A 27,467-nucleotide genomic window follows, 5' to 3' on the forward strand; every position below is an offset into this window, starting at 1 on the left:
TCAACAAAATGAAAGTGTAACAATTCCTCACCTTCTAATTCAGCTTCTTTAAAATTCTGAGTCGTGTATTCTCCAATGTGTAGTGGGAATATAGGCCAGGTTCCTTTGTTATCCTTAACCAAGGTCTTGGGCAACCCTATAGTTAAATAATATGCAACTTCTTGTAATATTATTGTGTCCATGACTAGAGTAAGGAGAGCATGGGGAGGATTGTAAGCACCAAAAACTCTTATGTAGGTAGCCCCTCTTATTGGAAACCAATATACAACATCGTGAAGGGAATTATTACACCTATCCGACTTACATGGAAGATCATCGCCAAACAACTCATTGTAAAGCGGAGAAATGAAATAATCTGATATCTTCTTGAATGAGTGCTTGTATCCCAAGTTACACAAGATCTTATAATAAATATGCACTAGTTCTTTTTATGCTAGAGTCCACTTCAAACCTAATCCTTCAAAATCACATTTTGCAAAAACTACATCCATAAGGTATGAGGCCATGTAGAATTGTGATTGTTCACTGCCAAGTGGGTTCTTTTCTATTTGGACATTTATTTGATGGTATTTAAAAGTATGCTAGCTGAGTTGAATATTGTGCCTTTTCTAGTTATTCTATACGTAACAGGGACCTAATTACCTTGAACGGTATGAATGTTTGGTTTTCCATATAACCTATTCATCATAGTAGCCATTGACTAATATACCTTCCTAAGGTTTTTATCTTGTATATGTCAACTTCCCTAAATCAGAACTTGTTGGGATCTTGCCACAAATTCCTCATTATATCCCTAGTGGATTCCTTGAATTTATATAGCCAATGGTAATCAACACCTCTTGAGGCTCCAGAAGCTTATAGTATTTTGCAATTTTTGTAGTAGTGAAAGAAGTTATGACTTCTCCATCATGTCTTTTGACAACCTTTTATACTTCATCTGTATGGTGGAGAATCCAATCTATTGTTTTGGCACACGGAAATACTAGAGGATGTGCTACCATTTTATGTAACCTTGACCTCTCAATATTGATATAAACTTAAAAAAAAAAAATATTCTCTTTGGATGCCCTCCTTTCTAAATTCAGAATAAATTTCTTCCCAAGTGAATGATTTTTTATTATCAATCTAAAAAGCAGTGTACCCATAAATGGGTTGGTTTATAGGACTGTCAAACACTACTTATATGCTACATTCATCTCTGACTGAGCTTCTATTGGGTCCCTTGTTTACTAATGGAACTATTTCTCTAGAGGATGATGGAAGACTAATGTAGTCAAGGTTCATGAAAGAATTTTTTGTTAGCTCAAAGAATAAAAATCACTAATTGGATGTAAAAAATAAGAATGACACTATGAGGCTCAAAATGTTAGGGAAAAGTAAATTGGAAGGAAGAAATAATTGTTGAAGTCATAGTTCTATATTATAGGATAGGTCATAGGTTTAAAGACTAGGTCAAGTCACAACATTAAAATGTTGGACAAGTAGCAAGATAGTAGGTCACCTTTCCATATTTTAGACTAGGTCACACAAATTGGTGCATATTGTTCATGCAATTTGTGACTAAGGATCAATATGATAGAACGATCACATTTTCAAAAAGTAAGATAGGTCGCAGGTCATGAGGTTGCATCTCTATTGGGTAAAGCAGGTCACATAGGGTATTTCCATTTGAAGTTGTGACTTACAACTCAAGGAATAATAGGGATGGCCTGGTTTCATTCTTAGTGCCAAGGTGGGTCATAGGTCATGATTGCAAGTAGGTCACGTATGAAACTACACACTACCGATGAAATTAGAAACTAAATGAGCAAACGAATGGGGTGGCCCAGTCATAAGGTTAGTTAATGGGATAGGTCGCGTTGGTGGTATGGTTGCAAGTGGTTTCAATGTGAATGGAAACCATATAATAGGTTTCTGGTTGGAGGTTTGTTATGGGTTTGTGAGGGTAGTGAGGTGAAGAGAAGGGAACATTACCTTTGGACGTAAGGTGTTCTCACCATGTGAGGTGGCTACCCATCGAAACTTGAAGAGGGAAGACAAAGCATTGAGGAAAATTGAAAACTCTAAGTGGAGACACCAAAACCCTTCATCAAATATTGATGAATAATCCATGCCCTAGGTGCAACCACAGGGGCTTTACTTCAAATTTAAAACCTCAACTTAGGCTTTTAGGACTATTTGACACTGATAAACTAAATACACAATGAGGAAATGGACTTGAGGACCATGAGTTGTTATGCTAAAGCAGAGGGGTCTAGGATCATCCATGTCGAGCTTAGACACCAAAGGAAATGGATCATAGGTAAGTAATAGTGAGGGAGGGTGTAGGCATGGAAAAAATGTTTAAGCTTTTAGAATGGGAACATACAAGGTGACAACACCAGAAATCAAAAAAATTCCCAAAGGAACAAGACATAATGTTTACAAGAGGATGCATTACTTATTTGCAGAGGAGTAACACCTGGTTATCGGTCACCTGAGAGGAGCAGGTTTTTTTTAGCGCTGAGAAACAAGAATGAACACTATAAGGGGTGTCCAAAAATTAATAAAGAGGAAGCACACATTGAGGAGGGTCGCATTTTTGACATGTGTGGTGATTTTGTCATGTGTGATAGGTTGTGTTACGTCGTAAGTCGTAGGTATGACAGAGGGTGAAGAGGTCCTAAGTCACATGGGAATTTTTGAGTGGAGAGGCAATGTAGAGTGCAAATGCAATTTTCAACCCATCGGAGGTTGGAAGTCGAATGCATGAAGTGTTTTGTTCACGTCTGATGAGAAATGGAAGGTCATAAATTGTGACCTAGAATTGGAAGGAGGGGCGCCTAGAGGCGTAAAATGAAACTTTGCAAGTTGTAGTGTAGAGGAGTATAAGAATGGTCACAAATTGCAAAATCAATTGTCGATAGAGTTGTGACTATAAACTAAAGTTGTGACTACAAACTAAAGTTAATACTTACGAATTAGGAGGAAAACTTAGCTTGTTGAGTTCACAAGAGACCCTAGATGGGTTAGCGAGGCATGAAACCCTTAGGAAATTATATACAAAGAATAATAGGAAGTTCAGAATGAGGGAGTATCCAAAATTTTGAGAGAGATGAGATTTTGGGGTTATAACATATTATTTTATATTGTAAGAGAACAACATATAGGAAAGAATATATGGACCCTTCTATGAACACTCACATGACAATTACTTGGAAATCCAAACACATCCTCCTAAATATGTTAGGAATCCATTGTATAGATTTATGGAGTAGGATATAAAATCTACTGAAACTGAGAAGCAACTAAGACCATAAATACTATTAAGAACTTTTCAATGAGACCACAAAGTAATGTAATAAAAAATATATTGGTTATGAAAAACTTAATAACATAGGGCGCATACTACAATTCATTGAGATCCATCAAGGATTCAATTTTGAATTTCCATCGATGTCAAGGAAACTAAAATTACATTGCAAACAACACATAAAACATAAAAGTATACAATGTATAGATAGAACATACCCACAAATCATTCAAATGTTCACTTCATACTTCTTCATAAATTAACGAGCCATTGTCACTCAAATTAATATTGGAAGCCCAACGTAATAGTCCAATTCCATTAAGAGAATAAAGGTGTGCAACCAATGTAATATATAAGCATGAGAAATACTCATAGTACTATAGCTGTGGTCAAATAAAGGAAAATACAGAAAATGGCCTAAGAGACAACTTTGAAAAGTAGGCCAAAACTTAAAATTATATTACACAAGCAGTTCATGGAAATTGTGAAGAAGATATCCAAAGCATAGCTCTAGAGCTCTGCATGTTTTGAGAGGAGAAATATAAGTTATATATATGGAACACTAATGATCAAAAGGACTAATGATGAGCAACACTAGACATTAAGTAAGTAAAACATGGTAAAATTAAAATTGCAACAAGCCCTAAATTTGCATCTAGCTAGAATATTGAGATGTCAGTGTTATTAAAAATTCCTATCCAACAAAGGCCATAGAATTTGATGATTGGATTATAAATTTTTCATGCTATATATGGGTTTGGAAATGACAAGTAGAAAAGGATACAACTAGATGCTTTAAATCACCAAAGTTTCACCGCCACATTCTAACAGACCAAATTAGAAAATTGAGAAAATATTACACTATAAAATGGCGTGTATCATCCTCCTCGTCATCCTTCTTTACCCCTTTGAAATCAATATTTATTTTATTTTCATGAAGTTTCACATGATGATAAGAAACTACTTAATTCCTTTCAAGAAACTAGTAGAACAAATTACAATTTGCAAGAAAAATCATTGATCTAGTATAGTATGAGATAACAAGACCCATAATACCTTCATTGAATTGGAAATAAATGTGAGATAATACAAGAGATATCATACACCATGAGATTTATGCCCACACACTCCTTCATAACCACTGGATGCACTTTGATTTTGAGAACCTTTGTTGCGAGATTATACTCGGTCACCAGGTGAGGATAAGGTTGACATGTTTGTTATGATAACAACCATGGATGTGCATATTACCTTGACATGAGGAATAGTGTGAAGTCAATAGTTGTAGAGAGAAGAGACTACCCAACAACTGATTAAGTTGAAAGGTGTTGTGTGCCACCCCTGTTCCAAAATAAAACCCCTGTCCCAAAATAAAAAATTGAAATAAATATAATAATGAAAATAACAAAGAAAAAGTTTTTGATGAACCCTTGTTGTACATTTAAAAGATACATATTCGATTAAGCAAAATACAAGGGAAGCTACCACCCACCAATTACAATGTAGAACCCAATTTTCCCACAGCACCAAATAAATTAGATTATAGTTTCCATTTAGATATTGTGAACAATAAGTTAATTAGAAACCATGAGATTAACTTAATAAATCATTTAAAACCTTATGCTAAAAGCCCACTAGATGAAAAAGCTTACTTGTCACTAGCCCTTGCCTCCTCAACAATCTCATGATGGAGAATGGCATCTAAAGATAGCGAACATGTATCTCTTTAGATGCCTCTTGTGATCAAACTCTCTGCCATTCTACAAACTTGCTCTCCTGCAGAAGATGTGTCCATCTATCTCGATTAGAACAAATAGTATTCATACGTATAATGGGCTGAAAAGAAAGATTATGGATAGAAATTACAATCAAATAGAATATCTACAGATTTTAAATATGGGGAAAAAATTTAATGAATTTAAATTAGCCCATATTAGACCCTAACACTGAGAATCAAAGCAAAGTAATAATGACTAGAAACAAAATCCTAGTTACTTGTACAAACATGTTAGGTCTTCATGGCGAGCTCCATGCCGAGTCTATATAAATCTTCCTTATAAGTTAAAAACCCTCGTATTGAATCTTGAAAGGAGAATAAGTCAGAAAACCTTTGAATTGAAAATTTAAGAAGAAAGTAAACGTGAAATTTAAATTAGACCATATTAGACCCTAATACTGAGAAACACAGTAATAAGAATAGAAACAAAATCCTAAATATTTGTACAAACATGTTAGGTCTTAATGGCGAGCTCCATGCCGAGATTTATAGTCTATATAAATCTTCCTTGTCGGTTAAAAACCCTCGTATTGAATCCTGAAAGGAGAATAAATCGGAAAACCTTTGAATTCAAAATTTAAGAAGAAAGTAAACGTGAAAACCATGAATAATTATTGGACAATAAAGATAGTTGTGAATGGCTCTTGTACAAACTCTGGAAGGTTGTTATTACATTTCATCACCAAAAAGAAATTGGTTGTGTCTACGGCTACCCTCCATGAGGAGTCAACCAAAATTTTCCCTCGATTGGTGACGTTTTCGTTGAAACTTCTGCAATATTTTTTTAGTTAAAATCTTTATATTAGAAGGTTGTTATTACATTTCATCACCAAAAAGAAATTGGTTGTGTCTACCGCTACCCTCTAGTAAACTAAAATGTGTGTACTGCTACCGTCTAGTAAACTAAAAAATTTTCTCAATTGGTGAGATTTTTTTTCAAATTTCTACAATGTGTTTTTTTAAATTTTTATATTAAAATAATAATAATAATATTTATTTATTTTTAAAGCCACAGCCAAATCACTAAATTAGTGTATGTAACATTTTTTAATAATAAAAATGTGAATATAACAATTTAACTCCACAATTAGACATAAATGAAAATCCTCCACGTAGGAAGACCTTGGATTTCATTCCTTATGAAGAATCGCTATGGAGGGCCCAAGCCGCACATAAATGTCACTAAAGGGTAAGTCATGACAAACGGTTGACTTGTGGCTAGACTCTGTAAATTTATCATAAGCATAGTTTGATGGTTTATCAATCTTAATTTTCAGTTAAAATAAGCATATCAGAATTGTAAATTTATATCATGTATATAAATTTATATAGTCTATTTATAATAAGGGTTTTTTTTAATGATGTTAAATTTATTTTTTAAATAAAAAAAAAATTATAATAAAAAAAAAATTATAACTAAATTATTAAGAGTAAAGTTTTAAAATATTATAATTTCAACTAAAATAATCTAATTTATAAATAATGTTTATTTGATTTATATTTTCAAATTGTATTAATATTTATATATAAAAAATCAAATCAATTTTATTTATGGGTTTTAGATAGATGGTGATTGGGTGTCTTGCTAAAATATTTATAGATATTAAGTTATGGGTTGAATTTCCTCCCTTCAGATGTTATCTTTGGACATAACCATGATGTAGCCTCACCAATACCAAACTTAAAAAAAAAAAAAAATTAATGTTAGTTCATTTTAATCCAAATTTATTTTAATCAAATTAAATTATATATATATATATAGATATAGATATATATATATATATATATATATATATATATATATATATATAACTTAAAAAATAAATGTTAAAAAATATAAAATATTTGAAACATTTTAGAAAATATACCTGTGTGGTTCATCATCGACAAGATGAAGAATCATATCATAGTTGCAATTTAAATAGGGAGATAAGAGCTTTTAACCGCTGTAAGGAATTAACGGCTAAATTTAACCAAGTGATGAAAAAAGAAAAAAAATAATATAAATGAATTGAAAACTCTTTTCTAATTATTTTTAAGTAATTAAATTAATTCTATTTTCAACATTTTTTTTTATTTATATAAAAAATATGACCAAGAGAATATAAATAAATATAAATAAACAAAAAAATTACAACAAACTCTTAAACATAGAGAGCATTATTAAAAGAAAAATCATTTTATTAGTCAAAATGTGAATTTAAACATTATGAACTAAACTAAACAAATTTTATAACTGATAATAAACTAATTTTATTAAAAAATAAACAAACTCTTAAACATAGAGAGTATTATTAAAAGAAAAATCATTTCATTAGTCAAAATGTGAATTTAAATATTATGAACTAACTAAACAAATTCTATAACGATTCTATAACAGATTATAAACTAATTTTATTAAAAATAAATAAACAAATATAGATACAATTTGTGTAATTCTTATTATTTAATAATTTTAATAAACATATATATTTATATAACCATGGAAAAGATAAACATCCTTAATGCTCAACAAATCACCATTTCAATAAAAATTTAAAATAAACTTAAAGTAATTGATTTTTATCTAATAAATTTTATTCAAATAAAAAATCCTAATAAAAACTATAACTATTTCATTTATGCATTTTCTTAAGCTTCTTCAAACCCTTATAAAGTTAAAATGAAATGTTTTGTTCACAATTTGTACGTGTTCTCACCATCCTATCTTCATCTTTTTAAAATGAAAAATCATATGCGAGAAGCCTAAATATATTCCTTCCGGAATCTAAATTCCGAGAGTGCCATTGTTTCCTTTCTTTCTGTTTTATTGAATTTTGCCCTGCGTAAATATAAATTTATATTTATTTTAAATAATTAATAAATAAAATAAAATAAATATATGTAATAATTATTTTTATATTTTAATTATTAATATTATTTCTAATTTATTTAGTTAATTATCATATTTATTACTAATTAAATTTAAATAAAAATAATTTTATATTAATATTTTTAAATATTAATATAATACTTTTTATATAGAGTCGTAATAAAAATAAACCAGACATCCACACCTTAAATAAAAATAAGCAAATCATACATTGACTTCTTTAATATTAAGATTAATTTTTATTTTTTTTAAATATAGTTCAACTAAATCACTTATTGTAACACCGAGACCCTTGTGAATATTTGTTTACTAGTTAAATACTTTTATTCTATAGAAATGAGTTAATTATAATTGATGATAAGGTAGGGTTGGAAACTTTACATTAAGCTAAATGTATGGAAATGATATTGCGAAAGTTGCGGTTGTGAATCAAGAATAGTAAATAAAAGTAAGTTTTTTTTTTTTTTTTTTTTTTTTTAATTAATTATTTTATAGATAGTTGAATTAGTTATAAGTGTTTTTTATACTTTAGAGTGAGGGAAAATTCCCATTTCAGTGAAAAATAAGAATAAAAAAAAGGAATAAAATACAAAACACTTGATAATGATACTTTGATAGCTTGTTGTTTGATAGAGGAATCCTTGAGTTGCACTGGGAGCCAGTGGGACTCTTAAATTGATTCATGAGAGTACAATATTACTCTCAAATTGATTCATGAGAGTACAATATTAGATTGAGCTAGGATTCTTAAATTGATTCATGAGAGTACAATATCTCTTAAATTGATTCATGAGAGTACAATATTACTCTCAAATTGATTCATGAGAGTACAATATTAGATTGAGCTAGGACTCTTAAATTGATTCATGAGAGTACAATATTAGATTGGGCAGTGGGACTCTTAAATTGATTCATAAGTACAATATTAGATTGGGCAGTGGGACTCTTAAATTGATTCATGAGAGTACAATATTACTCTCAAATTGATTCATGAGAGTATAATATTAGATTGAGCTAGGACTCTTAAATTGATTCATGAGAGTACAATATTAGATTGGGCTGTAATAATCTTGAGGTTCGGTACAGGTTACTTCATAGAAAGAAAGAAACTCCGGAAAAGACCACACATAATGACCACACGTAATTTTCACTCGAAAATTGCAATCTCGTGGTTGGGTGGTGAGACTTTCTTATTAACAATATTTACAACCTACTAAGATAAGTACCTTTGCAAATCTTAGAATCTGTGTTCTTCTCTATTTAAAAGAAGAAAAGTTAAAACAAAAAAGGGTTTCTTCTCTATTTAAAAGAAGCAAAGTTAAAACAAAAAAGAGTTTATTGGTAACTAATAAGTAAATAATGTAGGGAAGTAATGACTATTTTATTAATATACTGTGTTGAATCTTTAAAAGAATAAATTGTAGAATCATTATTTAAAAGAATAAATTGTAGAATCATTTATATAGTATGATTCTCTATTCATAAAACATTGGGTGAACAAGTATTACAAGGAAATGTAGTTTATGTGTGAGGAAATTTGACTCAAAGTCAAAACATGATAGGGTCGATTTTTAGTTGAGCCTTAGGCTCACAAGTGAAACCTTGGTAAGTGAAGCCTAGGTAGTCCGGAAACCAGTTGTCTTGGCTAGTTAATCACTTGTAGGATAATTTACAAGTCTCGACTGTCTATGTAACGTCCATGAGTTGCAGGCGACACAATGAGGGCGACAAGCGAAGGGAGCAGCAGTGCGATGGAGGAAAAACGTGAAATGACTAAGTGTTTTGGGCATTTGGTTTATAGGCTGATATGCGGTCCTAGTGAGCCAATGGGTAGGCGAATCCAACCAAACGAACAAGCACAATGGTTGAGCGTAGGGTCAGCCGAAGGGCGAGCCGACGTGCTAAAATGGTTTAATTATGGGTCGACCTGGCATGAAGATATGGTGGTTCATGAGGAGGGTTATTCGTTTAAATAGGAGGAGCTTGGCATTTGGCTAAGGCATAGAACGATAGGGTCCTGGTGAGCCGAAGCACTCACACCGAAATAGAGAAGTGCGAGCCAAGGCGTAGGATGAGGGCATGGCTGAACGAGTCAAAACGCAGGTCAAGCGGTGCAGATGGATACACACGGGCACACAAGTTTGCTGCATGAGTTTGGAAGAATGAGGGCGTGGCAGGGCGTTTGGTCAAACATCGGGTGAGGGCGCGACAGGGTGTCCAGGTGAACGACGGGTCGAACGGAGGGCACGGTAGGGCATTCGATCGAATGGGTGGTTGATCACCGAGCGAGGGCATGGTAGGGCATTCAAGTGAATGACGGGTTGGCAGCCCGATTGGCGTGCGAGCGGGTGAAGGCGAATGAAGGCACATGTGGTCATTCAGGCAACAAGCTGAACAACTCATGCACAAGTTTGTGTGAACAGTCGTGCGATGGTGGGTGAAAAAAGGCATTCAGGCAGAACCTGCAACGGGTGAAATGGTAGGGCGTGCGAGGGCACTTGGTGAAATGAGAATTTGGTGGAAATGTGGGAGTTGCCCGAGGGCGTACGAAGGCATTGGGTGAACGAGGCGTGTGAACGCCGATTGGTTGGTGAATGGTTGAACGTGTTTGGGTGAACGTGCGAGCAAACAGAAAGCTGGTCAACGGGTCATTCGTGCGACTAGGTGGATGCGCCCGACCCGATGAGCTAAGTTGAATGGGGTGCCGATTGGGAGAAATATTTTAAATGTAAATTCTAGGGTTTATCTAGAGATTGTAAACTAAGATATTATATTGGGCAAGCTCATTGCACGGAGTTGCCCCTCCCTTTATACTATTGTGCATTTCATGTTAACGCAGATTCATGGTTATGAGTGTTTAGAGAAGGTTTCTGTTGTGTTGTAATGAATGAATGAACTTGGTGACAAGTTGTGTCCTCTCATCCTATTTTGAATCTTCACACATCTATCATGGATACAATCAAACTCATCCCTCTGCAACGTTTTTCGCATGCCAAACCTCTCAAAATCACGAGGGAGTTGTCTAATCTCTTTTCTAAATTTACGTATGATGGTGAAGGCAAAGTAGCCTGGCCTGAGTACTTAGATGAATTCTACGCATTCCTTACAGACAAGTTCTATGCAGAAGAGGCCAGCATGCTTCTAGCATACACACTGCACGAATCCCAACAATGATGGCGATGGAGTCTGCCACCTGGAAGTGTGCACTAACTTGAGTAGTTTTGTGACCTCATTGAATTTTCTTTCCATCATTTTGATCCAAAACCTCTTGACAAAAAAATGTTAAAACAATGAAAGACTCCTCAATAATCGCCTCAGGATTTTTGGGAGTGCTTCCGTGTATTGGAGTTTCAAGATCCGAAAAGTCAGATGAAATTCCAATATCTCATGTACAAATTTGAATATTGTCTTACCAAATCTGTCAATCATAAAAAGAAGTTCAAGCTCAATCCCCACTCAGCATACATCGGTGATGGAGTTGTGCAATCATAGATGAACACAGTCACTGTCACAAGTGACTTTCCATCGTCCCCTCATTAAACATCTCCACCACTGCAAAGTGATGTGGGAGAAAATGCACACACATCTGTTCAACTGTCACATCCTCCCAACATCACTTCTCTCAATTTTCGCGTAGACTTGGTTGCGAAGGCCACAGGTTGTCACATGCATGTCTTACCTCAACCTCCATTTTCTTGTTTTGTTGATGCTCCAAACTACAATGTCTTGTGTTCATCCATTCTGGACTCTACACACATTGTGAATGAGGATCAAGCTATAGATGAAGTTGGTGTTGCAAAACTAGCCTGCGATGTCATTCATGAAGAGTATGAATTGGAGCCTGAGCATCAATCCACAACGAAGGATGATTCCCTTCCATCCATACCCCCTCCGTTTTTTCCTGACATCTTAGGTGATTATTCTATCCCTGATTTCTCATGTGTATCTATGTCTATGGATTCACCCATTGTTCATCATTTGCAGAACACACCAGATGTCATTCCATCATCCGTCAATGGAGAGGAAAAATCATTCATTGAAGATTCGCTTGATTTTTCATGTGCTTTTTCCGAAAACACAGAGGATGAACATTCTTGCTTCTCATCTACCCCTCTATGTGATTCATCAAATCATAAGGATGTCGACAAACATCCTCAATTTTATGATCTTGATTGTTGTGATCCCTCTACTTCTTCATCTAATTACGATGTTGATTCAATCATTGTTAATCTGTCTAAGGCACTGGTATATGATGATCTATCTATCGACGAAGTTGAAACCCTGTAGACTGTTAAGGCACTATAGCCCAAGCTAATGGTTATGTCTAGCCCTCATTGTCCTCAGCTTGGTTTCACTTCTAATCGGGAAATCATTGAAACATGAAAGGCTCCTCATCACTCATTTGTAACTGAATATCAAGCAAACACCCATATTTCACTTACTCCATTCGAATTTGACAATCCCATAGCCCTTGAATTGGAGGAATCCTACACAGTAAGCATGCTTGCAGAAAGTAATTGGTCTACCTTTCTCATGTTTTCTTGCATGTCACATTCGAGAGAATGTGTATTCTTAACATCTGCACGCACTGTAGCATAGCACCATGGCAAGTCCATAAAGTGAATGTCATGCACTTTCACGCACTTATTTTCGGTGGACGCACTTAAGCCCAAAGTGTGTTTGGCTTCAATATTATATCTTTTATGTTTTCTGGTTCACACAATTGTACTACTTGTGAACCATGCCTTCACCAACATGGGTCGACCAATGCATTGGTGGCTGCATTAGAAGTATCACTTTATGTAAGAAGACCCATGCACCATTAACTTAGGAGTAGGAGTAGTGTTTGCTTTTGGTTTGTTTGCTTGCATGCATGTTTGCTTCTTACTTTGCATGTTTGTTTGTTTATGTGCTTGTTTTCTTACTCATTTTTCTTTCACATTTTCTTCTGCTTTTGCTTTGTTTTGTCATTTGTTTTCTTGTTTACGTCCATAGGTTAGTTTCACATGAAATCATGTGTGACTCTTGAAACAAGCTGGGTAAAGTAAAAGAGGACTTGTGCAGTTATTAATACTTGGTTTTTTCCTATTCTGCATTTGCATGAACAACCTGTTGTCTTTAGTCCATGATACATCAATGGAAAATATGTATTGTTTGAAGTGAACCTTGGTGAAAACACAATGCTTGCACACTAACTAGTATCACCTACTCTAGTTGGTTGTTTTTGGGCTAATCCTTGTCAGCTCAGTAAAGTAGAGTAAGGTGAGGGGGAAAACCTAACAAGCATGTCAGAGGTATTTATAAACTACTTCCATGAAGGAACGACCACTTGTTCTCTCAATAAGTTGGGATCCCTCTTGTGCCTCTGAAATGAATAATTGTTATGCACGGTTCTGAAAATGAAAAAAGGAAGATGAAAATGTAAAAAATTTCGAAAAAATGAAAAATGAATAAGGAGAAAGAAGAGAAAGGATTCTTGCACAGATAGGTGATGCAAGTAACTCCGCCAGGGTACTGAACAGGCTTGCTAGCAGTGGAGCAATTCTTGTGTTCCTGCGTGACTCCTCTGGGATATTGTCCAGGCCTACTAGCACCGGAGCAACACCAAAGATGAAACTAAAACTCTAATGATCATATGGCTTTTGCAGTAATATACCCCTCATCCCAATCAAAACAACTGTGTTGGCTTGGATTGGAATGTGTGTCGACCAACCAAGAGTAAGGCAGATGCTACATCTTATAATCAAGCAAGTATGGAAGCCAAGATAATCAGAGAACTGAACAATACTTCCGAAGGTGTCAGACTTTCTTTTAATGAAAAAGGACCATGCACAAAGTTGGAGATCTACCAGTGTGTTTCCAAGTGTTGTAGTAGTTGTAACCACCCTTAAAAAATTTTCCTTAGCTTCATTTCGGAGCCTCCCCACCAACCATCCTTAGCAACATTTTTTGCACTGTCAAGCACAGAAGTTTTAGCTGAGTTTCAGTGGCCTATCGGCTTGTGCATGCCAGCTTTTTTGTCTCTCTCCCATGGGCTGAAATTCCATAATTAGACTATTTACTGGTTGAGACACTTCCCCATAAAATTGGACAATTCTGGAGGGGAACCATCCTTCCTTTCAAAAATTACACAAATCGATTGGGCAGTCTGCTGGGATCTAGAATTGTGAAGAACAGTCTGGACGTCCTCCTTTAGAAAACTGCGCAATATCAGCTCATAAATTACGTAATTCTGGGAGACAATTACCTCCTGACCCCAGAAATTGTGCAATCCCATTGGGACAACTAGCACAGCTCAGCCCCGAAACTCTACAAAGTTTCATTCTAGGATTGCAAATCGATGCATGTGCCTTCAAGTTGACTGGTTCCCTCCGGGACTGACCAAAAATGATTTGCATGCATGATCTCCTTTTCTTGAAATAGCAAATGACAGCATGGAAAAGGAATCCCTAGATTTAGGGATCTATTTTTAGCAACTCGAGGTTACATGCAAAGATCATTTTGGAAACCTCCCGCCAAGTGTCGCTTTTTGCTAGATTTGTGGAATGCACATCATAACCTCAACCTTATCAAATATAATGAACTAGACACTGTAGAGCTCATTTGCAACCAAGGGACACCAAGGAAGCTGGAATTGCAGAACTCCCAAAGTAGTTAATCTGAGGTTTTGATACTAACTGATATTAGTACAGTCAACAACAATGCAAAATACTTACAAATGTGAAAAAAAGAATGTGAGTTATAAAAGAATATCGTTGTAACTATGCATGATGTACACTCTATATTGTATTAGGTATTTATGAAAGCACAAAATTGGTGGAGAGTGATCATCTTTGGCCAATATTCTCAGGGTCACAAAATAAAAATTATAGAGTTAGGTGAGTGATCATTGTTGACCAAGTTGTACATGATATATTCACAATGAGGTGGGAGGGATACAAAATATAAAAATCCATTTCTATACATATTTGGTTTAAGTACACTGGGAATTAGTGACCAAGTCTCATCAGTACCTCCTTCTCTTTCCATTCAGGATTGCCTCCAACAATAAGTTAAACATAGTGGAGATTAAGTTAAAAAATAACAGCATATGTGTGTCATGGATGTTACTAAAAATTATCCATAACAAAACTTAACAACTTCTGGTTCAAAGGGCAGGAATTCTTTAGTCTCATTCACCTTAATTTAACTAACACTCGGAAGTGTGAATTGGCTGTAACAACTCCACACATTTTCAGAGTCATGGGGAGATGTTTTATGTTGATCAATTTTTCCTGTGATTGCAGTCATAAAGTTGGTGAAAAAATAGATACGGGAGTTGAAGGTACATCTTTTTGAAATGACTATGTATTAGCTGAAGGTATAGTCGAGGTGTGTCCACAATCAGTGCAATTGCCTTAAAACCAACCCTCTTCGCTCTTCTAACAAGTTGTGCAACAACATTCCTATTCTTGTAAACCTGCCAACAATGACATCTAAATTTTAACACCACTCATACATCCACATTTAGTAAACCCAACGCAATATAACTGATCTTACCATTGGTTTAGGAGTCTATAATACAATTAGATGGATATGAACTCAATTACATCTCAGAAAACATGGGAAGACAATCATATGGGTGGAAATGATAAACTTACATAAAGTTGAAAAAAGCGAATTCCTGGTCCAGTTGAAGCAACCTCTTCAACACTTGATGTAGCCCATGAAGAAAGCATCTACAACAAATATGTCCAAGCATCAATTTTTATCAACACAACAAAATATTTCAAAATCCAAAATCATTATAATTTCTTAAATCCTTAATAGCTAGAAGGAAATTAAAACATTGAGAAGATCGATCCCACAAAGAGAAGACCGATGCCCAAACATTAAACATTGATGTCAATTTCTTAAACATGAGAGAAGGCATCTTGTAAGCAATTAAATAATATAAGGTGCAATAGAAGTATGGTTTGGACCTTAAAGATACTCACATTTGCAAAAGCCCTGCTCAACTTCTATAGCAAGTTAACAAGTGCGTGACTTTGAACAAGCTACTTTCCAACACTATAAAAACCTTTGGTGGATGCTGTTACAGTCACCAACTTTCCATTGCAAAGCTTCACCTTAGGGAAAATGGCATGAGAAATATAAGAAATCTACAGAAGAAACAATTCAGTTCCTAGACATTATGGAGGTGAAGCTCAAAACTAATGCAAGATTGGATAAGAAGTGCTCACGTCTATAGAAATTTGCAAAAGCCCTGCTCAACTGCTGTAGCAGGTTGACAAGTTCATGACTTTGAACAAGCTGCTTTCCAACACTATAAAAACCTTTGGTGGATGCTGTTACAGTCACCAACTTTCCGTTGCAAAGCTTCACCTGTATATTAGGGGAAATGGCATGACAAATATAAGAAATCTACAGAAGAAACAATTCAGGTCCTAGCCATTATGGAGGTGAAGCTCAAAATTAGTGCAGGATTGGATAAAAAGCGCTCACGTGTATAGAAAAAAATCTCCAGGACGTTTGTCTTCAACAAATTTCTTTGTGGACTTCCTTATGACTATACATCCCAATGTCATTAGTCACTAAAATACTATTCGTAATTCACTTTTTTTTCCCTTCAAAGTTCTAACTCATAAGCTCCAAAGAAAATCAACAAATTAGATTTGGCAATGTGCACATTGTTTGCCATGCTTCACAGTTCAAAATTTTCTGGAATCTTTGCATTACAATCAAATAAAGAACCATAGTTTGATGTCTTGAAGAGTACATGGAAAATCTTTCAACATCATATCCATATTTGTATGGGATATATGCATTCTCGTAATATTTCTATTATACACAAGATTGAAAACTACTACTTTCAATTTATAAAAAATTGCAGCGAATGGTATACTAACATTGGATAAGAGGCAAGAGATGTGAGAACGAGAAGAATTCATAGAACTGGCCAATTTTAGAGGGAGGACACATTCCTGTCATATCCCCTTTATCTGTGGCCTCTTTGGCAGCAGCCATAGCTGCAATGGCCTCAGATTTCCCCTCTTTTCAGGATTTCTTTCTTCCTTCACCCTTAGAAGAATGTTGGTTTGTGTTCTCCTCTCCATCATTTTCTTTTTCACTAGCCTCAACCTTACCTTCAACTTTTTGAAAGGTCTCTGGTTTATTGTCTTTTCCATCCTTGTTCGTTTCTTTTCTTTCTTTATTGCTAGGTAAGATTTCTTTAGAGCAACATCGTTGTTTTGTTCAGCCACATTCTCTGTCATTGAGTGAGCTGATTCTTTTCCACCTCCCTGCCCAGACCGAGGTTCCCCTTGCTTTCCTGAAGAACCAAAGCATGTTGTACAGGCAACAATGTCCAGTAATCTTCTAATGTGTGCAACTACATGCTCTTCAGTGTAGTCCTCTGCAAAGGAAAAATAAATGAAAATCATATATAGAGTATTATGAAAACTTTGAGTATAAACAATGCATATTCTTCTTTGCATATAATTTGAAGCACGTATGCAAGTAGAAATTCAGTTTAGATCACTTCAAAAAACAAGAGAACAATTTTCTAATATTATGATTTAACATTAATTCTGACCCCTTTTCAAGATAAAAGCATTTATATTTTAAAGAAAGGCAAGAAAAAATTTCTAGCTATCTCCCCTGACTTGTTCAGATGGGGGAGCAGAGTTATTGGCTACCTTCTACAATAGTAAGGGCACAGGGCTTCAAGGTTGCAACATCTGATGAATCCCTCAACCTGTTGCCATGAACCTGGTATAATTCAAGTTTTTACCAAGTCATGGATACTTCAAGAAAACTAAGATGGCCAATGTTGCCATGGTCACACTTAAGCTTTACAAACTATTAATAGAACCAGTTTCACTGTACATGGCTATTTCTATCTTGACACGAACACCTGTGTTGTTATTGCAAGTAGGGTCATACCACATGATATCTTGAACAGAACCAGTCAATTGCAATCCACCAGCCTGTCAAACAATCCCATTATTTGAGTTCAGGCTTCTGTGATCCATATCAATTTAGAGAGAGAATCTTCGGCGAAAATCACATGGAAAATCAATTGTCGACGCGTTTCGAACCAGCAAGTGTGGTTCATCATCAGGACAGGTTGAAGAAACAGATCCAGCTGAGCAAGTTAAATAGGCAGAGCATAGACTCCTGACTAACGGCTAGTTTGACTTCAGGATCGGGGTCAAAAATATTTTATTAGTTTAGTTAGCAGAATTAGGACCAAAATATAAATTGAAGGGTAATTTAGTTTAAAAGTTTTAGTAAAAGTTAGTTAAATAATATATATTAAATATAACATAATATTACTTAAAATATTAAATAAAAGGTTAAAAGTAAAAAACCTATAAATATTATTAAATAAATAAATATTAAATAAATTTAGAATAAATATTTATTATTTTTATGTTAAAACTTATAAATATTATTAAATAAATATTAAATAAAAATAATCAAATCAGAAAAAACCTATAAATATTATTAAAATATTAAATAAATAAATATAGAATAAATATTTATTATCAAATAAATAAATAAATTCAGAAAAGGTTAGTTAAATAAATAAATAAACTCAGAATAAAATTAGTTAAAAGGACAAAAATCAGTTAAAATAATAATAATAATAAAAGTAAATAAAGATAAAAAAAATAAAAATAAAATAATCAAATTAGAAGTAAAAACCTATAAATAATATTAAAAATTATTGAAAAACTAAAGGAAGAAAACCACAGAGGTTGGAAAATTAAGTTAAAAATGGTAACAATGTAAGGAATAAATGAGAATAAAAAGAATAAAAATTAGTTTAGTTAGCAGAATTAGGACCAAAATATAAATTGAAGGGTAATTTAGTTTACAAATTTTAGTAAAAGTTAGTTAAATAATGGATATTAAATATAACATAATATTACTTAAAATATTAAATAAAAGATCTAACAAAGGTTAAAAGTAAAAAACCTATAAATATTATTAAATAAATAAATATTAAATAAATTTAGAATAAATATTTATTATTATTATGTTAAAACTTATAAATATTATTAAATAAATATTAAATAAAAATAATCAAATCAGAAAAAACCTATAAATATTATTAAAATATTAAATAAATAAATATAGAATAAATATTTATTATCAAATAAATAAGTAAATTCAGAAAAGGTTAGTTAAATAAATAAATAAACTCAGAATAAAATTAGTTAAAAGGACAAAAATCAGTTAAAATAATAATAATAATAAAAGTAAATAAAAATAAAAATAAAATAACCAAATTAGAAGTAAAAACCTATAAATAATATTAAAAATTATTGAAAAACTAAAGGAAGAAAACCACAGAGGTTGGAAAATTAAGTTAAAAAATGGTAACAATGTAAGGAATAAATGAGAAAAAAAGAATAAAAATTAGTTAAAGGACTAGAACAATAAAGGTGATAATAGAATGAATCAATAAAAGTAAATCCATAAATTAGTAAAAATGAAAAGGTTAATACCAGATAAATAGTAAAATAATAATAAAAGTAAATAGATAAAAAGAAAAACCCTACAGAAGAGGGCGGAAACTAACTAGGAGGAGAGAGCAGGGACCCAACATCTACTGACTTTCCAGCCATCGTCTCTATTAAGATTGCAAGGTCTTTTTTCAATTTCAAGCGCTTCCCTAAATTTACGATGATGGAAATGCGAAACCCTAGCAATAACACTAGCCTCCTCAATGCAAACATGATGATTGGTTTTCTCAGCATGTTCAGCTAAAGCGGAGGACTTGGCTCTCCTATGCTTAAGGTCCGCAGCGTGCTCACTAATCCTTTGATTAATAGAGCGACCAGACTCTCCAATATAGGGGGTCCCACAGGAACAAGGGATCAAATAAACCCCTTTCATATCCTTAAGGTCGATAGGATCCTTTACAGATCTTAGGGACCCACGAATGGTGTTCAGGGGCCTGAGTTTATTTATTTATTTAACTAACCTTTTCTGAATTTATTTATTTATTTGATAATAAATATTTATTCTATATTTATTTATTTAATATTTTAATAATATTTATAGGTTTTTTCTGATTTGATTATTTTTATTTAATATTTATTTAATAATATTTATAAGTTTTAACATAAAAATAATAAATATTTATTCTAAATTTATTTAATATTTATTTATTTAATAATATTTATAGGTTTTTTACTTTTAACCTTTTATTTAATATTTTAAGTAATATTATGTTATATTTAATATCCATTATTTAACTAACTTTTACTAAAATTTGTAAACTAAATTACCCTTCAATTTATATTTTGGTCCTAATTCTGCTAACTAAACTAATAAAATATTTTTGACCCCGATCCTGAAGTCAAACTAGCCGTTAGTCAGGAGTCTCTGCTCTGCCTATTTAACTTGCTTAGCTGGATCTGTTTCTTCAACCTGTCCTGATGATGAACCACACTTGCTGGTTTGAAACGCGTCGACAATTGATTTTCCATGTGATTTTCACCGAAGATTCTCTCTCTAAATCCCATTATTTAATGAGCTTCTGAACTACTGATTTTCTTACCTCATGGGATAAAGAATAGTTGGTCAGATGGAATGTCTCCACATTCACAGCTAATAATCGACATAAATCAAGAATATGGTCTGTGGAAATTCCCTGTTTCCATAAAACAAACATATATTAAAATCTACTGTCGAACCAAACATAACTATCCATAGGTCTGGATGCTGCAAGATTGGATTATATTGATCATAATTCTTAAAGCTGGATCGAACATCTATGAGAAGACTTATGTTACCACCTACTGTCATACGCACTGGTTAATATTTTTTATGAGATAGCGTACCTTTAAAATAACTTGAGAATCATCTGGAGTGTTCACTGTGATGTCTAGCACAGTAGGTAGGACTGCAAGCAACAAACGATACCATACAGTCATTTGTTGCCACCATAACAATTTCTTATTTTTAAAAGCAAACAGAGACCTCATATTTGTATTGATATAAAAGTACTAAGATCAGATGAACTTGTGAATAGCCAAGAAGCTGCCCACAGCTGGTCTTTGCCTTTTCAACCAATTAATCACATCGAGATCAGAGAGAACAACCACTGAAACGCAATGACAGGGCATCGGAGAGTAACCACAACACGGCCCATGTGATGCCACAGCCAAAATAATTGGAAAAAGGATACAGAGTATTTCTTGAAAAAGGATACGAAGTATTTCTTGAAGATGTAAATCATAATATGACTCATCACAAATAATTTTTCTGAGATTCAGAAGGTTACAAGCAAAGGCAGGAACTCAACCCCAAGATTTCTCCAGGTGCTTCTCTATCCATTTTCATTCTATTCAAACACAATACTGAAGAATTATTTGAAATATCCCTCTACCAGGACTATTACAAACCTTCCAACTCAATGATCTGTCAATTTGACCTGCAACATATGATGCCAGTCCAGAATCCGCTGTCTGCAAGAAAAAACCAACTTAAGGAAGAAGTCTGGACCTTGAATATAGGAAGAACTAAAAACAACATCCTTCTATTTAAAGAACTCATAAAATAGAACACATACCTTCTCCATTTTCCCAAGATCCAAACCTTCAAAATTCTTTAAGGTAAGATATGGAGGCAATGCGAATCTACATTTTTGGCAAAGAAAAATCAATAGAAGTCAAAAACAATTATGGATCCAAAATTGAATCTCAACACAGAGGTGTGCCTTACTGTCTAGCATGTATGAGTGGATATCACAATGAGACTTTTCAGAACATTAGATACCTCAGTGTCAGACAAGGGATGAACAAAGAGGAATCCCAGATAAAATGGAGACTCTCGACCTATTTTAAGTTTGATGCATTATAGGTGCTAAATGCTTTTTCTAACCCTAGCGTCGCTTCTGATCCTAAAAGAATTCCACAATGTTCTGATTTTTATTGAGAGCTAGATTGTTATCAACTAACCTTGGTGGCATTTCATATTATAGTGAATTTTCATTTGCTATTATTCCAAATAGTCTGCAGGCTTATTCAGAAGTATCCCACTGGCTTGGTAATTGCTCAAGTCCCTAAAAGTGAAGGCATCACTAGTGAGGCTGATTTCTCCATGCCTTTTAGAATGATCGTGTATGAAACTGTAGACCTTGAAAGTCTTTTCTATATTTTCTGAAGGATACAAACACCAGGAATAAGAAAATGAAGGAAAGTGAAAGTTGCAGATTTTTTTTGGCAGAAGCATCATAGATGTGAATGAAGGTTGTTACATCAAAGAACTAAAGAGCGATTATACAAGATCCCCATCTCTACATAAGCAAGGAGAGATAGAATATAGAGTTTGGTTCCAACTTCAAGAAATATAACTTTGAAAGTGAAAACGAGAAGTTTAGGAATAGGAATCAACTTTCTGTGAGGTGTCAAATTATTTGGGATTCTTTGAGTTTGTCAACAAATCTAAAATAGAATTAATTTTCACTACCTATTTCTAATGTCAGACTCCCTCTGCCCAAGTCAAGGTGTGCACAGTCAGTGCAATTTCCTTAAAACTAGCCCTCTCCGCTCTTCTAACAAGTTGTGCAACAACATTCCTATTCTTGTAAACCTGCCAGCAATGACATCTAAATTTTAGCACCACTCATACATCCACATTTAGTAAACCCAACGCAGTATAACTGATCTTACCATTGGTTTAGGAGCCTATAATACAATTGGATGGATATGAACTCAATTACATCTCGAAAACATGGGAAGACAATCATATGGGTGGAAATGATAAACTTACATAAAGTTGAAAAAAGCGAATGACTGGTCCAGTTGAAGCAACCTCTTCAACACTTGATGTAGCCCATGAAGAAAGCGTCTACAACAAATATGTCCAAGCCTCAATTTTTATCAATGCAACAACCTATTTCAAAATCCGAAATCATTATAATTTCTTAAATCCTTAATAGCTAGAAGGAAATTAAAACATTGAGAAGATCGATCCCACAAAGAGAAGACCGATGCACAAACCATTATAGTTCCAACAGCTCTTGCAGTAGCATACTCTCCTGTAAAAGATGATGGATTCACTTTCAGAAAATATATGCATCAAAATAGGATGTTAACTTTAATACAATAATCTAATGCATACCTTTGGGATGAGCCATCTTTTGCATGGCAGTTGGAGCAATCATAATAGGCATTGATATCTTGAATCCCAACACAGTGGTACTCAGATCCACCTTTGTTACATCAACCAATATACGGGGACGGAACCTGATACATAGAACATCAACCAAAATATTTGTAATAATGTCAATTCCCCTGATGCTTGTAATGAAAGAAGTGCCATAATGTTCAAAAGTTTGGCCCAAGACAGGGTGACTAAAATTGAAAATTAGAGCTATTCAGTGTTTATCTAATCTAATTGCAGTCATTTGATATTCGGATTTTCATTTATTTGATGATGAATGACTATTCCAGATATAATATTTTAAAAGTAAAAATGGAAATTGTAAGAGATCATTTCTTTGGATTGGAGCAATTCCATTTGCTTGCATAGTAGGAAAGATCCAGACTTGTAAATCCAAGAAAACAGGGGAAGTTTTCTCTATTTTATTTATTATTTTGATATTATATGGATAGATCTTGCTGTGTCAGGTTTCAGTCATAGTGCACAGCATTATTGGTAAATCTGGATTGCACAGTACGTTTACTCTACCTTATTATTTATGCGCATCAACCATCTTTCTGCAGAACATTCAGTTACATGTGGCAATGTTCTTTCTCTTCATAGTTTTTGTTTAATCGTAAAAACACTACCAATCCAAGAAGAAACGGAATTTGTTTCTATCAAAACGATGGAAATTGTAAGAGATCATTTCTTTGGATTGTAGCAATTCCATTTGCTTGCATAGTAGGAAAGATCGAGACTTGTAAATCCAAGAAAACAGGGGAAGTTTTCTCTATGTTATTTATTATTTTGATATTATATGGATAGATCTTGCTGTGTCAGGTTTTAGTCACAGTGCACAGCATCGTTGGTAAATCTAGATTGCACAGTACGTTTACTCTGCCCATGAAACACAAAAGGTAGAACAGAATTGGCATACTCCATATTATCTAGCTTGGGGACTACCTAGATTTCTGAATAGCTAGGTTTTCTTGCTTCCTTGAAGCACCCCATCAATCTTGAAGAAAATAGTATGAAAATTGTATTTATTATTTTGATATTATATGGATAGATCTTGCTGTGTCAGGTTTCAGTCACAGTGCACAGCATCGTTGGTAAATCTGGATTGCACAGTACGTTTACTCTGCCTTATTATTTATGCGCGTCAACCATCTTTCTGCAGAAAATTCAGTTGCATGTGGCAGTGTCCTCTTCACAGTTTTTATTTAATCGTAAAAACACTACCAATCCAAGAAGAAACAGAATTTGTTTCTATCAAAACAATGGAAATTGTAAGAGATCATTTCTTTGGATTGTAGCAATTCCATTTGCTTGCATAGTAGGAAAGATCCAGACTTGTAAATCCAAGAAAACAGGGGAAGTTTTCTCTATTTTATTTATTATTTTAATATTATATGGATAGATCTTTCTGTGTCGGGTTTCAGTCACAGTGCACAGCATCGTTGGTAAATGTGGATTGCACAGTACGTTTACTCTGCCTTATTATTTATGCGCATCAACCATCTTTCTGCAGAACATTCAGTTGCATGTGGCAGTGTTCTCTTCACAGTTTTTGTTTAATCGTAAAAACACTACCAATCCAAGAAGAAACAAAATTTGTTTCTATCAAAACGATTGAAGAGTTGTGAGTATTTCACTCCACTTCTAAGTCAACAATCAAGAAAAATTATTGATATATCCTGGAATGGAATGAGCAGATAAAAAATAGACATGCCAAAGTTTCAATCATTTCTAAGGATGTTGACAACATTTGCAAGGTGCTATCCCATAACTCTAGGGCTTTCATGAAGTGGTTAGCACTAGAATATAATCCAGAGGATCTTCACTGAGTAGTGATCTTAGAAGCCAACACAGGGTTATAGCTTGCCCATGAAACACAAAAGGTAGAACAAAATTGGTATACTCCATATTATCTAGCTTGGGGACTACCTAGATTTCTGAATAGCTAGGTTTTCTTGCTTCCTTGAAGCACCCCATCAATATTGAAGAAAATAGTATGAAAATAGTATTTATTATTTTGATATTATATGGATAGATCTTGCTCTGTCAGGTTTCAGTCACAGTGCACAACATCGTTGGTAAATCTGGATTGCACAGTACGTTTACTCTGCCTTATTATTTATGCGCATCAACCATCTTTCTGCAGAACATTCAGTTACATGTGGCAATGTTCTCTTCACAGTTTTTGTTTAATCGTAAAAGAACTACCAATCCAAGAAACAGAATTTGTTTCTATCAAAACAATGGAAATTGTAAGAGATCATTTCTTTGGATTGTAGCAATTCCATTTGCTTGCATAATAGGAAAGATCCAGACTTGTAAATCCAAGAAAACAGGGGAAGTTTTCTCTATTTTATTTATTATTTTGACATTATATGGATAGATCTTTCTGTGTCAGGTTTCAGTCACAGTGCACAACATCGTTGGTAAATATGGATTGCACAGTACGTTTACTCTGCCTTATTATTTATGTTCATCAACCATCTTTTTGCAGAACATTCAGTCGCATGTGGCATTATTCTCTTCACAGTTTTTGTTTAATCATAAAAACACTACCAATCCAAGAAGAAACAGAATTTGTTTCTATCAAAACGATTGAAGAGCTGTGAGTATTTCACTCCACTTCTACGTCAACAATCAAGAAAAATTATTGATATATCTTGGAATGGAATGAGCAGATAACAAATAGACATGCCAAAGTTTCAATCATTTCTAAGGATATTGGAAACATTTGCAAAGTGCTATCCCATAACTCTAGGGCTTTCATGAAGTGGTTAGCACTAGAATATAATCCAGAGGATCTTCACTGAGTAGTGATCTTAGCAGCCAACACAGGGTTATAGCTTGCCCATGAAACACAAAAGGTAGAACAGAACTGGCGTACTCCATATTATCTAGCTTGGGGACTACCTAGATTTCTGAATAGCTAGGTTTTCTTGCTTCCTTGAAGCACCCCATCAATCTTGAAGAAAATAGTATGAAAATTGTTTGTACGAGGAGCCCGCCAGTCCTCTTCTCTAAATTTTCATCTATAGTCCAAAAAACCAAGAAAGGAAGACATAAAAAGATTGGGTATAAATCTACCTTATCTAGATGAGATTGAATCACTGCGCACGCCTGTGTATTCGAAAATTGACGCAGCTACCATTTCAGGTCTAAGTTTAACCTGAGATTTCAATAAGAGTTTCTTATAAACAGAGCTAATTGCATTTGATGTTTAATCATAAACCCAAAAAATAACAGAAAGACAGGTCAAAGAGATCGTACAAGAATTTAACAGAATTAAGGAGGGCGAGGATACCATTTCAAGTTTCAGTTTAGACAGGGAATTCAATTAGACTTGTATATAAACATCGCTAATTGTATGAAATTAAAAAATCCTTGATACTCTGAGACAAACTAAAATGGAAATACATACCCTGATGCCGAGCAACCATTCTGTAACAGATCGCAATTCCTGTAGCCATCCCGCGACAGACCGAAGTCCAGAAGTGGACCTGTGACAGTCCAAAGCATCTAGTGGTGATAATCCAAGCCCTTTTAAGGCTGAGCAAGACCTCCTGTAATCATCTCATGGGTCCTGGACAACATTTGCAAGGTGCTATCCTATAACTCTAGGGCTTTCATGAAGTGGTTAGCACTAGAATATAATCCAGAGAATCTTCACTGAGTAGTGATCTTAGCAGCCAACACAGCATTATAGCTTTCCCATGAAACACAAAAGGTAGAACAGAATTGGCGTACTCCATATTATCTAGCTTGGGGACTACCTAAATTTCTGAATAGCTAGGTTTTCTTGCTTCCTGGGTCCTGTAGCAGACTGGGTATGTTCTGAGGGTCAGAATATCATTTGCTACCTTATGATTCATATGAAGGGTTTCCTGAAGTCGATTTCCACAGATCAGGGTCCTGGAATATAGTATCGCAGAGCGAGGGCAAGTGCACCTGGAAGTAGCGTAGCGTCGAGCAAGGGCAAGCGTCGCTGGGTCGCATCGTATACTGGTATAATCAATTGGATGGCTAAGATTATTTTCATCGTCTAACACTTAAATCAAAGGCTCAGAAATGTACACGTAACCCAAGAGGAAAGTTGATTTCAAAAAGGAACGCCTTACGACGTAAATATATATATTTTTAATTAAATCATAAATTTTAAATATATATATATATATATAAAACACATTAGTCAGATTGAAGGCAAAGCCACCCAAATATTGAGATTTCAATGGAGTTGTCTATAATGCGACTTTTTGAGATTCCGGTGACGGAATCCGGCGGAAGAAATTGAGATGAAATCATGATTTGTTGCAGTTAAAATGGTTTTTTAACTGCATATTCGGATTCAGCACCCTGAAAAACCCCTG

At 34.1% G+C, this 27,467-nt stretch overlaps 1 protein-coding gene and 1 pseudogene across 1 annotated transcript; both read right to left on the minus strand.

The window, feature by feature from the left end:
- Window positions 1–16,907: 16,907 nt before the first annotated feature.
- Window positions 16,908–20,921, minus strand: LOC149237122 (uncharacterized). Its single transcript, XM_089369155.1, has 5 exons — window positions 20,778–20,921; window positions 20,495–20,587; window positions 17,835–17,909; window positions 17,619–17,691; window positions 16,908–17,335 (listed from the first exon to the last, which is right to left on the minus strand). The coding sequence occupies exons 1-5, from the start codon at window positions 20,919–20,921 to the stop codon at window positions 16,908–16,910; spliced, it is 813 nt and encodes a 270-aa protein (XP_089225281.1).
- A 270-nt stretch (window positions 20,922–21,191) lies between these two features.
- The window catches only part of LOC149237123 (glycolate oxidase-like), a 33,138-nt pseudogene continuing 26,862 nt past the window's right edge, over window positions 21,192–27,467 (minus strand).

Source organism: Pinus tabuliformis, chromosome 8, assembly GCF_031772625.1.
Source record: "Pinus tabuliformis cultivar Carrire ecotype Pingquan chromosome 8, CPIR1, whole genome shotgun sequence".
Classification (NCBI taxonomy): Eukaryota; Viridiplantae; Streptophyta; class Pinopsida; order Pinales; family Pinaceae; genus Pinus; species Pinus tabuliformis.

Excerpts from the sequence above, each read along its gene's own strand:
- LOC149237122 (XM_089369155.1), bottom strand. The coding sequence starts at position 20,921 with ATGAGGTCTCTGTTTGCTTTTAAAAATAAGAAATTGTTATGGTGGCAA. Across the intron at positions 20,588-20,777 it reads ATTCTCAAGTTATTTTAAAG|GGAATTTCCACAGACCATAT; the intron begins GTACGCTATCTC and ends TTATGGAAACAG. Across the intron at positions 17,692-17,834 it reads CTTGCAATAACAACACAGGT|GTTCATGGCAACAGGTTGAG; the intron begins GTTCGTGTCAAG and ends GAATTATACCAG.